The sequence below is a fragment of the Phyllostomus hastatus genome, unplaced genomic scaffold, assembly GCF_019186645.2.
Source record: "Phyllostomus hastatus isolate PE091 unplaced genomic scaffold, TTU_PhHast_1.1 phas_scaffold_317, whole genome shotgun sequence".
Taxonomy (NCBI): Eukaryota; Metazoa; Chordata; class Mammalia; order Chiroptera; family Phyllostomidae; genus Phyllostomus; species Phyllostomus hastatus.
The window spans coordinates 26873765-26887279 of NW_025334023.1; the positions used below are offsets into that span (position 1 = coordinate 26873765).

Below are 13515 nucleotides of genomic sequence, written 5' to 3' on the forward strand. Positions count from 1 at the left end.
TGAGATAAAATTACAAATGTATGTAATTGAATGCCATGCTTTTGCCTCACCACAAATTGGTTCGACAGTGGCCGTGCAAGTGAGCCCTGGAAAATTTGCCTTATGTTCCTGGCAAAGCAGATGGAAGCTTTCCCCTCCAGTTTCATAGCTGTGTGTATAATATTTGATAATTTGACATTTGTTGTTTAATAAATTATAGTACCAGAGCCAAAAATGAGTGGTGCTTTCTTTTTTACTCCTGTTTCCCATATGAGCAACTGTAATTCCAGGGTCTGTTAATATCAAAAGAACATTTCACATGCCTCAAAAGTGGCATAAGTTATGTAAACCAAGGATATGTTTACTTCTCAATAATTAATCTTGTTTTGGGTTTCTTGGTTGTAAGGTTATCCAAGCAAACACAGTGGATGAACGTACTAACTTTCTTGTGGAAGAATACTCTACATCCGGTCGTCTGGACAACATCACCCAGGTCATGAGTCTGCACACTCAGTACCTAGAGTCCTTCCTGCGGAGCCAGTTCTACATGCTGCGCATGGACGGCCCCCTTCCTCTATCACACAGGCACTACATCGCAATAATGGTGACTCCGTGCTCACTTGTTCCTTCTTCCTCCTATTGTTGTGTTTGTGGGTGTGTAGAGCTCGGTATAATTTTAAGGACCTAAAAATTCAAGAATTCTGTGACTTTTTGGATACCAGATCACTTGAGTACATCCTGAATGCGTTAAGCCATTTAATGTATGGAAAATTTCTCATTTAATTTTTACTAAAATCATTTTCCATAGTTAATCTTTTGTGATTAAAAGATGCTTGTAGGGGTCAAGGTAATATCCTACAGGCTTTGTTTTTGCTTTTGATGTCTTGCTTTTATTATTAAAAAGAGTATGTGACATTTTATTTAGTATTTTATACATGAAAATAATTACTACTTTGGTTAAAGTATCATTTAGCACCAGTGGAGACTCTGGATAAGAGAAGCATTCTTTTTTTTTTTTTTTAAGATTTTATTTATTTATTTTTAGAGAGGGAAGGGAGGGAGATAGAGAGAGAGAGAGACATGAATGTGCGGTTGCTGGGGGTCATGGCCTGCAACCCAGGCATGTACCCTGACTGGGACTCGAACCTGCGACACTTTGGTTCGCAGCCCGCGCTCAATCTGCTGAGCTACTCCAGCCACGACTCGAGAAGCATTCTTAAATGAATTGTAATCCTTTTAAGTATAGTACTTGGTACTAGTTAACTAGTGAATGTTTGGGGAGGGGAGAGAGAATTATAAATTGGGATGACAGGTAGCAGGAGGGAGAGGATAGAAAGGAAGAACAGTGCTACAGTTGAACTATTGCCAAAGAAAAAGAGGAGTGAGAACACGATGCAAGCGCTGTGTATTTCAAGATTTAGACCAGCTGAGCTGACAGAGGCAGCAGCTAGCCAGGAGTTAGTAGATTAATTTCACCAAGTTTCATTCTATTATCTTGTTTATGCTTTCTCTGAAGTTTTAAACAAACACAAAAAAGGTCAGCATTCTGTTTCATTGATGAACTTGACTAAGAAAATAATTTTAGTTTAAGATTTTGATGCAAGTCAGGCTGAAAGCAGACCTAGAATGGTCATACACTAAGAAACAAAATATAGAAAATAAAGCAATACTCTTTTACTGAGAAGGAGCCCTGAGGAATGGAGCGCTTTAAAGTCTGCTTTGTTTGGATTTACCAAATTGTCAGTATCAAGGCTGATTTTGACTGCATAGGAAGGAGTCAGTGATCTTCAGTTTCTCCTCCATAGAGTGATGTGCATAGTTAAGACTGAGGTCACAGTTATACCAAAGGGACTAAGAGAATTCCCCAAATCAGCATGCATTCTGAATTGGTAGAATTCCAGTTAATGAGATTTTATTGTTATAAATAGAACACAGAATATAAATAGCATAGAATGCATTCTGAATTGGTAGAATTCCAGTTAATGAGATTTTATTGTTATAAATAGAATACAGAATACATTTTCTTAACAAAACAAGAAAGTTGCTTCTAAGTTGATTGGTACCAACTTCTAGGAAGTAACTGGCTTCGTGTGACACTTTATGTATTTATACAAGTGTCAGCTTCATATATTGACTCAAGAATCTATGGCATCATTGTGATGTGAGTTTTAGAAGGAGGAGGATTCAATAAGAAAAGAATTCTTAGCTATAAAAATTATGAATTCCATCTATATTTTTGTTTAGGAATAGTAGAATAAGACTCTACCATGATTGTTTTTTATCGAGTAACTCTTTGTGTTCTAGGCTGCAGCTAGACATCAGTGTTCGTACTTAATAAACATGCATGTGGATGAATTTCTGAAGACGGGAGGTATTGCTGAGTGGTTGAATGGTTTGGAATATGTACCACAAAGACTGAAAAATCTTAATGAAATAAATAAGCTGCTAGCACACCGACCCTGGCTGATCACAAAAGAGCACATTCAGGTACTGAGTGTTTCTTTGAAATAAAAAAGATGTTTACTAAAGATGCTAACTAAGAACTAATTATTCAGTTAAGTGTTTTGCTTAAGTCTTAATGTTAACTTACATATTAAAAACTTGAAAAATATAATAGTATATTAATGTATGCAGAAAAATACATAAGAAAGTGGGTTTAGTTTAAGTATGAATGAATTCTTCTCTTTAAGTAATCAATAATTAACTTGAAAAGTATTTTAGTGAGTGACAATGAGAAATGTTGATCTCTGTTTTCAAGTAGTGGGTAGAACAGAGAAAATACACTAGCATGATAAGGTACTGGGGTTCTAGTCTCTATTCTGTTACTCACAAATTTGTGACCTTCAGTGGATTAACTTCTGTGGGCCTCAGCAGTTCCCCTGCTGTAAAATAAGGGGCCTGGATTAAATGTGTTCTAAGCTTTCCTCGGGTTCTAACATTTTCATAAGTTTAAGATTTTCACAAAATAATTTTGCAAATAGTAATTTTCCAGCTGGTTTACAAATGCTTACATGCCTCTAGAGGCTAGAGCTCAGGTTAGAAATAGAGTTGTGATGGACTAAAGCACTTGCACTTCAAAAGGACTTCCATCAAAGGCCTCCAGGGTGAGGTCGTTTTATTATATCCTTAACACTGTGCATGGAACTTAGTAACTAATTTAGGTGCATCTAAATTATTATATACAAACCTTAGGTATTTAAAATTTCTAATGCATTGAGATGTCCTATTCTTAAAAAAAAATCTTATTTTTGTTAGTTATTTGCCCAGTTAAACCAGGCTTAGCTTTCATCAATCTGTTATATGCTCAGATTTTAATTTCCTACTTGGGGAATCTGCGAAGAACAATGCTGTCCTGACATTCATGTTCTGGTGTGGTAATATGTTAGTTATGTAAAGGAATTACTCAATATTTTTGTATAACAGGTTAACTACTCTATGTCAGTAACTTTGGTAGATCTAAAAAGATAGGCATTGCCCTTGGACATGCTTGGAGTCTAGAGGAGAGACAGGGAGGCAATGACAGTAATCACTGCACAGTAGCGTATGAGTGTGTGAGTAAAGAGAATCGGATCAGGAGGGTTCCCAAAAGAGGTAACATTTGAGGTAGGCCATGAAGAATAAGTGAGTTTCCAAGTAGAGGTGAACATTTCAGTCAGAGAGTAGAGTGTGAAATATTATAAAATGTTGACAAAGTAGCTAATAGCTTTAGGTTACTGGTGGAGGAATGTCTGTATAAGGCAGAGATAAGAAATGGAAAGAATTAGGATCATATTATATGACGCAGTGAATACAGTATTTGTGTTGCACGCCAAGAAAGTTATGGTCTTCAGAGTTACGGTAGGTACCTCACAGGGTGCACAAGGCAGTCCTTCAAAATGTTAGAAAAGGTGTGTGTGTATTCTTATGTCATTCTTTTATATTTTTTGTTTCATAGTATTATAGTATGTGTATATAAGTAGTCTATATAAAATTTTATAAGTAAATAGTAATTTATAAATAATTGTATATACTAACAGGGGGTGAGCCCCCAAATGTTGCTGTCAGAAATACACATGCTCAGAAGAGCTTAGAGATCACTATGATAAGGTGAATCAAGAGCCTTTACAGGTTTTGAGTTGAGTTATAATATGAGCATATTTGTTGATGCAGAAGATAAATTACTTATGATACAGACTAGAAGCAAGGAAACCAGTCATGAAACAATTGCAGTGATCCACCTGTGAGATGATTTTTTTTAAACCATGGGGAGATGAAGAGGAGGGATCAGAGAGTCTTTATGTAATCGTTCTGCATAAGAATAAGCAGGGCTTGGTGACTGGCAGAATGTGAGGACAGAGAAAAGGGGTGACCAGGAGAATTATTTTAAGAGTTCTGTACCTTCCTGACTAGGCAGAAGGCAGTGCCATGAGCAGGAAATCATACACAGGCCTGAGAACAGCAGACTGTGACATCTGTACAGTGATGTCCAGTTACTGGAGAACTACAGGTCTGTAGCTCAAAATAAAGAATAAAGTAGAAATAAAATTGAGTAGTTATTTATGGATAAGCAAAGGTCAGGTTGAAGGAATGAATGATCCACCCAGAGAGAAATCGTATTAAGAAAAGATCATGGATAGAGGAGAGTACCAACATTGTGGAGTCAAGTAGGGAGAAAAGAAAAATCATCTCAGGGTAGAAAGGGTTCAAAAAACAGTGAAATTGCTGAAGTCATGGAGATTGATTTCAAGAACGAAGTGAGGAACATGTAAATTCTGCAGAGATTACATGGAATAAGTACTAAAAGGAAATAGTCAGGTGTAGCTTCAGGGGGTTTTTTTGTTTGTTTGTTTCTTTGGGGTTTTTTTTTTTAGAAAGAAACCAGATTATAAGAAATAAAAAATAAATATGAAGTGAGAAATTTGAAGTGATGTATGCTGGCTGTGCTTTTAGGTTTAATGGTAATCCTGCAAAGACTGGAAAAAGCATTGCAAATTCTACCAATTCTTTCAGAAAGCTCTTTGGCAATATTATCAAGTCACAAAAATATTAATACCCTTTGCCCTAAAAATCCTTTCAGGAGTTATGTCTAAAATAGGAACAAAGCTATAGCATGAAGATACTGTTCATGGTAGCAAGTAAACACAAACTGCTTTTGAACTATTTTTATGTCTGACAGTAAAGGAAAGGAGAAGTGGTTCTGTCACCTATTCCTGGACAGTCTAGCCCATGCTTAAATATTGATACCAAACTGTAACCTTTGAGAAATGAACATGTCAAAAAATTAAGTTTGAAAAGCAGAAAATAAATGTATACTCTGATTATAAATAATGCTTATAAAAATAAAACAAGGTGTGTAAAAGAGACCATTAAGATGGTAGAATATGATTGATTTTTTTCCTTTTCTTTTCCCTGAACTTTTGGTAATAAATTTGTGTGTGTGCATATTCCATGAACTTTTGGTACTAAATTTGTGTGTGTGCATATAGTTAAGTGATGGAGAGTAAAATAAAAACAGTTTTTTGGTTTTGGTTTTTATGCTTGAAGTGAGCCAAATGAAAAGTTTATATTTGCAGGGAGTAGCAGGACACACACACACACATGCACACACACCAAGAAAGACAGCTGGACAGAGAGAGAAGAGAACAAACACTGATGAGAAAGCATCCCTGATGGATTAGTAGATGGAGTTGGCTCTTGGGAAAAATGAAAATGAAAGAATTGCTGTTTTTGATGGCTTCATTTGTGATTCCTACATTCATTCCACTGGCATTTCAAGTCCAATAGCATATAAAAAGTGCTTTGAAAATTTTAGTTTTTATTCCATGTGAGATAGTATTCTACACTTTCTATCATCTGCTGTAGGGTCTGTCTGCATCAGAAAAGATGATAAAAATTAATGATACTGTATTGGCTTAATGAATTGGATTTTTATGTGAATTTTTTTTAAGGTAGTGTCTCTACCTTAAAACTTTAAAATGAATGGTTGTGCCAGGTAATCTTTGAAGCCCGTTCTACGTGTCATGTTCTTGGATTCTCTGAATACCTTATTAAAATAACATAACATAATGTGGAAGAATGCTTTGGAAGCAGTTCTTCCAAAGCATTCACATATAGTATATATATAATATATACTATAATATATATACTGTAAAATACTGTGAATTTAGGAAAAGCTGCAATAAAACAATTGTTAGGTTTGATAGTTGTAAAATAATATTGTTTGACCAAAGCCATCTCTTTAATATATGAAGTATGTTTTCCTTTTCATTGAATTTATTGGCTTTTCACTGGTCAACAAAACTACAGTCTTCAGGTGAACAATTGTACAACACATCATCTTTACACTGTATTGTGTGTTCATCACCCCAAGTCATGTCTCCTGAAACATTTTTAAAAGAAAGTTTTAAGTTTTATTACTATAAATGAACACAAATAAAATTTGGTAGATTTTCCATGCTTTCTAAAATTGCTTTGTAGCATTCTTTTGATTTTCATGTTTTACTCTGATATGCCTTCTTGTTTCAGAAACTTGTCAAAACTGGAGAAAATAATTGGTCTCTGCCTGAACTGGTACATGCTGTGGTCCTACTGGCACATTTTCATGCTTTGGCAAGCTTTGTTTTTGGTAGTGGCATCAATCCAGAGAGAGATCCAGAAATCTCCAATGGATTCAGGCTAATATCAGTCAACAATTTCTGCGTTTGTGACCTTGCCAATGACAACAATATAGAGAATGCATCTCTTACAGGCAACAACTTTGGGGTCAGTTCTCTTAACTCTCTTTACTGTTTTGCCTTTAAACTTCCTAACATTAAAAATATCTAGAGATAATTATTCTCTGATTAAACAGCATATATATATATTTTTTGAAGTATTTTAGCATAATTTTTGTTACTATAAAAATTTAACTTGTACCTGAAGTTCTGAATTGTCTTGAAGAGGCTTTTATAGCACATATTGTTAGGAATCATATAGACTAAAATAGTACAATACATCTTTAATCTGTAAGATGCTGGAACAACCAATAGAGAATAGATCTTACGACAGTGAAATTTAAAAAATATTTGAAGCTGCTTCATTTTTAAAAATAAATTATAATTTAACACATACTAAGTGCTAGAGTTCTAGATTAAATATATCTATTCTTACAAACTTTGTATATGTATAACTGAAGCAAAAACATCATACTCCTGCAAATGTTTGAATCTGTCATAAGGTGTTCTTTGGAGTTAGTCAAAAACCCACTTAGGAACTTAATAACAGTGCCCATGGTACTGTACATAATAAGGTAACTTTGGGAGGCGGAGATGTTTACAGGAATAATTTTTAGTATTAATAACACAACATTATCTTACCTGACCCCAGATTGTAGATTCTCTAAGTGAGCTAGAGGCCTTAATGGAAAGAATGAAAAGGCTTCAAGAAGAAAGGGAAGATGAAGACACAACTCAGGAAGAAATGACCACTTGTTTTGAGAAGGAGAAGAAAGAAAGTCTTTTCGTTGTCTCTGGAGATACTTTCCATTCATTTCCTCATTCAGGTGCCACTTTTTTTCCCACTTTTAGTTGTTGGAATGCTGACAGACCACCTTCAGTATTTTCCATGTGGATATGTAAAAATGATTCTGCTCCATGTTCCTTGTATTTTGTTCACCTTCTGTATGTTGTAGGTGGCATGCCTGATAATTGCTTTCTCTTCTGTGTTAGCACGTCTTTGAATGTATTTCAGATCCAGTTGGGTGGAACTTTCTAGTCCATACTGTATCCTGGATAAAAGGCTATCCAAAGCAGACTGGTTGCTTATAAAATTAGATAGAAATATTTAATTCATCTTACCTTTGTGATTTTTAAAAAGTGAAATCCTTTTTCAGTAGATATAATATTTTTTAAATATCTTTGCCTCTTTTGTGGGTGGAGAGTGTGTAGGAAGACTTGTTCTCAAAATGCCACTTTTTCAGATTAGTTCTAAAATTACATTGTATTAGCATTTGCATGTCTTTGGAGAAATCTTTGGAATTTTATAAAAATGTATTATTTGGGTCATTTGCTTAGATTGAATTTGGAGGGATTTATTTCATATTTAAAGCTAGGATTCCTTGCTATAGTCTTAAAAATGCATTTTAATCTAATACTCTTAAGAGATTTTAAAATAGGAGGGAAACTTTTCAATTATGACTATTGAACACCACATAGTAAATGTTACTAAAATAGCACAGACTCCAGAAAAACTTAAACCTTTCAAAGTCTTTATATAACATTTACCTATCTATTTATCTATTTATTTAATAATTTTGTTTCTGTTCTGCTTGTTTGTTTTTTAGGTTCAATTATTGATAGATAGGTATTTATTGCCATTTTATTGTTCATATTTTTAATCTTTTCTTCTTCTTAAAGAAGACCCTTTAACATTTCATATAATACTGGTTTGGTGCTGAAGAACTCCTTTAGGTTTTTCTTATCTGGTAACCTTTTTAACTGCCCTTCAAATCTAAATGATTGCTTTGCTGCATAGAGTAATCTTGGTTGTAGGTCCTTGCTTTTCATGTCTTTGAATATTTCTTGCCAGTCCCTCTGGCCTGCAAAGTTTCTGTTGAGAATTCAACTGACAATCTTATGGGAGTCCCCTGGTAGGTAACTAACTGCTTTTCTCTTGCTGCTTTTAAGATTCTCTCTTTGTATTTAACGTTTGGCATTTTAACTTTGATGTGTCTTGATGTGGGCCTCTTCGGGTTTATCTTGTTTGGGACTCTTCTGTATTTCCTGGACTTGTATATCATTTCTTTCACCAAGTTAGAGAAGTTTTCTTTCATTTTTTTCGAATAGATTTCCAATTTCTTGCTCTTTCTCTTCTCCTTTCAGCAACCCTATGATGTGAGTGTTTGAATGCTTGAAGTTGTCCCAGAGGCTCCTTACACTATCCTCCTTTTTTTGGATTCATTTTTCTAATTACTGTTCTTTTTAAAAAATCTTTATTGTATTTTTTTCCATTACCATTTAGTACCCTTATATCTCCCAACCCCCATCCTCCCAGCTGTTCTGATTGGTCATTTTTTGCTTCATTATGTTCCAAATGAAATTGCTGATTAGATTCTTGGGTTTATCCATTCTGTTGGTGATTTCCTATAAATTATTCTTTATTTCAATTAGTGTATCCTTCATTTCTGACGGGATCTTTTCTTTTAATGCTGTTGAGGTCCTCACTCAAGTTCCTTGAACATCCTTATAACCAGTGTTGAGCTCTGCATCTGAAAGATTGCTAGTCTCCATTTTATTTAGGTTTTTTTCTGGAGTTTTGTTTGTTTGTTTTCTTTTGGCTGTGTTTCTTTGTCTCCTCATTTTGGCAGTCTCCGTGTTTGTTTTTCTGTATTAGATAGAGTTATTATATCTCCCAGGATTGACAGAGTGGCTTAATGTAGTAGGTACCCTGTAGGGTCCAGTGGCACAGTCTTCCCAATTACCCAGGCAGTGGATACTCAGTGTGCATCTACTGTGTGGGCTGTGTACGCCCTCCACTGATAATTGACCTTTTATTGCTGAAGGTCATCCACTGCCTGTGTTCTGTCTGAAGTCACACAGCATTAGCTACAAAGTGATCTGCAGATGGCTCTTACTTGTGCTGGGCTTGGAGTTGCCCACTAGAGGCCACAGTGTAGACCAAGGCTGTCTGCTCTAGTGCTGGGCCTGTGGCAGCTTAGCAAGAGGTTTGGGGCTCACAAAGCTTTTTTGAGAGAATTAAGGAAAATCTGAAGCATGGGCCAAGACAAGCCATTCATATGGAAAAGCCACTGGAAACAGCTTAGGTGGGCCTCATAGTTGGGTGGGGCAGAGCCTTAGGCAATCACTGGGGTGGGGCAAAGAGTATGGGCTCCATTGACTTAGTCTCAGATATGGCACGTGCCTGCAAGCACTTTGGCTCTGTGAGGGGAGGGCTCAGAAAAGGAACAATGGCCTCTGCCAGCTCTTCTGGCTGAGATAAAGCTGTCCCCCAGCTCTTGCCCTGATGCCAGACAATTCAGTTAACTCCCCATATATCTCTAATTTCCTTTAGTCTCTTGCTGGCACTTGAGCTCAGAGGGAGCAAGTCCTAGTAAATCTGTGTGTGGGCCCCTTAGGAGGAACTATGTGTGATTTCAGCAGTTTCTGTCTTTCACATCCTCAATCCCTGCTGGGTTTTACAGCCAGAAGTTATGGGGACTTACCTTCCTGGCACTGGGAAGTTATGGGGACTTATCTTTCTGGAACCCTGGACGGAGGGGCCTGGTATGGAGCTGGAACTTCTCACTCCTGAGATATCTTTCTTGATTTTTATTTGCCACATGTGAGTGTGGGACCAGGCTTTTCCACATCTCCACTCCTACCAGTTTTGATGTGGTTTCTTGTTTAATTCTGTAGTTGTAGGACTTACATTCAGTTCAGTTTCTGATGGTTCTGAATGATCGTTCTGTAGTTTAGTTATAATTTTGATGTGGTTGTACAAGGATGTGAGCTGTCTTTACCTATGCTGCCATCTTGACCAGCCATAACATTTATTTTTAAAATCAAGTTCCATTTTGGCTTAAAAGAGGGCTTCAAAATAACTGGTCTTAAAACTCACTAGTTTCATAAATTCTGAAAGTAATTGATTTAGCCATCACTTGTCTCTTAACTTCAAATATTACATCAACCAATAGCTCTCAGAAGCTTTACCACGAAAAAGGACTCCTTTTATCATTTCTTGTTGTGATTTTTTTATGAAAGGTTTATATCTACAAAATTAAATATATTAAGTAACAGTTTCTCAGAGCTTCTCAGAAGTAGGAAATCTAAAAAATGAAATGTGGCATTTTAGTTATTTACTTAATAATCATTATACAAACATTTATTCAGTATCCTATATAGTCTTATCACTGTGGTAAGTAGATTTTCAGCCTCAATGAGATATGGTTTCTGCTTTCTGAGAGCTATCATAGATAATGGGAGAGAAATAAATCATTACAATAAATAGTAGAAGATGAAGGGTATATGTACCTAGAAGAGGATTCCAAACCCAGTCTTGGTAGGGGAGGAGTGTGGACAGAAACAGTTCCTAGAGGATAACTGTCTCCATCCATTTGGCTCTAAGCTAAATCTAAGTATCATGAGTGCAGGGGAGTCAGGCAGTGGTTGGAGGACAGGGGAATTGGTGATAAACAGCATCCAAGTCTGAGCTGAGGCACGATAATAAGGAAACAGGATGCTTGCTTCAGGAAAAAAAAAATGGTTGTGTTGTTAGGACATATATAATGAGGTAAGTAATGTGAAAAGGAAGCGGTTGTTAGGTAGATAGGGGTCTTAGCATGTTGTCTGATCTTTCTAACCTTAAGGGGCATGTAAGCTGCTTAGTTTGAACATTTGGAGTTGTAAGATGTTTATAAAACATCTAGTCTGGAACTGTCCCAGTGACCCTCAAACTTTGCTGTGCATGTGAGTCACTGGCAAGTCTGGCTGAAATGCAGATTCTGATTCAGTCATTCTGGGCAAGGATCTGTCAGCCACATTTCTGTCAAAGCTCCAAGTAATACTAATGCTGTTACTCTGCCATCCACTCTTGGAGTAGTAGTATCAAGATTAGGAGAGGGCTTTAAGCTCAAGATAAAGTTTTAGAAGTAATCAGCATATAATTAGGGGTAAAAGCAAAAGAGTTCTTTATAAAAATCACCCTGGGAGAACTACCCTGACTGGCGTAGCTCAGTGGGTTGGGTGTCATCCTGCATACTGAAAGGTCACCAGTTCAATTACTGCTCAGGGCATATGCCTGGGTTGCAGGGCAGGTCTGCAGTTGGGGGCATGTAAGAAACATCTGATGGATGTTTTTCTCACACATCAATGTTTTTCTCCTTCCTTCCCCTTCTCTCTAAAAATAAATAAAATCTTTTTTAAAAAATCACCCAGGGCCCTGGCTGGCGTAGCTCAGTTGATTGAGCACAGACTGCAAACCAAGGGGTTGACGGTTTAATTCCCAATCAGGGCACAAGCCTGGGTTGCGGGTCTGATCCCCAGTGGGGGCCACCTGAGAGGCAACCACACGTTGATCTTTCTCTACCTCTCTTTCTCCCTCCCTTCCCCTCTCTAAAAATAAATAAATAAAATCTTTTTAAAAAATCACCCAGGGAGAACAAATGGGACAAAGAAAGAGTGAGCCTAGGGTGAACCTTCTAGGTAAACTAATATTTTTAAACATAAACATTTTAATTAAGGTTATTAATATCTATTTACTGTTAGACATTACTTTTTAAGAGCATCGCTAAGATCACTATAGCTTAACAGATATGAATGTCTTAATTTTTAGGGTTTTTTTAAATACTGGAACTCTGTTCTGTGTCCCAGTCTCCCTATCTTCTTGGATGCTTGAGGAGAGACTACAACTTCTAAAGTGAATTTTTTTTTTGATGAACTAGTCTTAGACCCCAGTCAAAAATTTTGTTCTAATTTTAACAGAAGAGGTCATGTTATTTGTAAATCATTCGAGGAAATAAATCATTTCATTATTTACTCTTAAACATCCCCAGGTCTTAAATTTGCTTTTCACACAAAGATAACATAAGAAAAATGTCTCCATACAGTGGCTAATTGAATCATTTTTATAAACTTAACCATGTTTTAAGATGGAAATAGAAATCTGTTTTTTCCTATAAAAAAACTTACTGGTTTGACCAGTTGATAAAGTATGCCAGATTCCATGTAGAGATTCCAAATAGTTTTTTAAGTCTTTTGAAGAAAATATCTAGTGTTATACAGGGGTGGTATTCTGTAGCTTGGTAACAGAGTTAACTAACCTTTATTGTTTTTTTGTTTTTAAAGTTAGAAAGGTGTTTCACATGTTTTCTGTATTTTGTTAATAGTTACTCCTTAGGGCAGAAGAATGCAGACAATGTGCAAAATGTTACTTCCTTTGAGTTCAGACTGAAATATTTGTTTAGGTAGAATTAAAATGAGAGCTTTAGATTTGTTGATCTGAGTACTAATTTCAATTTTTTTAAACTTTAACTTCTTAAGATAAATTTAGGAAAAAGATATGTATGGTTTGATAGACCTTTTTGTACATTTCTTTTGTTAGACAAAATTATCTAGAAAACAGGTCTCTTCTGACTCCTATTTAAAAATGAATTCATGGATAGTATTTGTAGGATAAATTTTTATCTTATTTGGTTGTTTACTCCTTATAGTTTATTTAAAGGTGTTTAAAAGTCATATGACAACATGAAAATGTATATGAGCAAAACAAAAACTAATATCAAAGTCAAAGGAACCAGCTAAGTAATAGTCAACCTCCAGTATTGATATTTGGCAAATGAAACTATCGGGTTTGTACAGTGTGGGGAGAAGGATCACTTCAATAGAGAAACAGTTATACAGAGTTTAGTTAATACTCACTGTTCTTGGTTTAATTTTGCTTTTCACTCCACAAAATCTCTAGCTTTCATAGCAGCCCCAGCATTTAAATTCTACATTTTTTGCTTCACTTCCATTGATTATTGTGTAGTGGACTGAATTAGGCAAAGCACAACCTCATTGGTAAATGTTGAGATAATGCATTGAA

At 35.8% G+C, this 13515-nt stretch overlaps 1 protein-coding gene across 1 annotated transcript in view; it reads left to right on the forward strand.

Moving 5' to 3' along the window:
* Positions 1 to 13515, forward strand: part of SESN3 (sestrin 3) — a 78040-nt gene that overhangs the window by 46504 nt on the left and 18021 nt on the right. Inside the window, exons 3-6 of the mRNA XM_045817780.1 lie at positions 386 to 583; positions 2284 to 2466; positions 6484 to 6720; positions 7324 to 7498. Of these exons, the coding sequence (XP_045673736.1) occupies positions 386 to 583; positions 2284 to 2466; positions 6484 to 6720; positions 7324 to 7498 (793 nt within the window). The remainder of the gene's footprint in view (positions 1 to 385; positions 584 to 2283; positions 2467 to 6483; positions 6721 to 7323; positions 7499 to 13515) is intronic.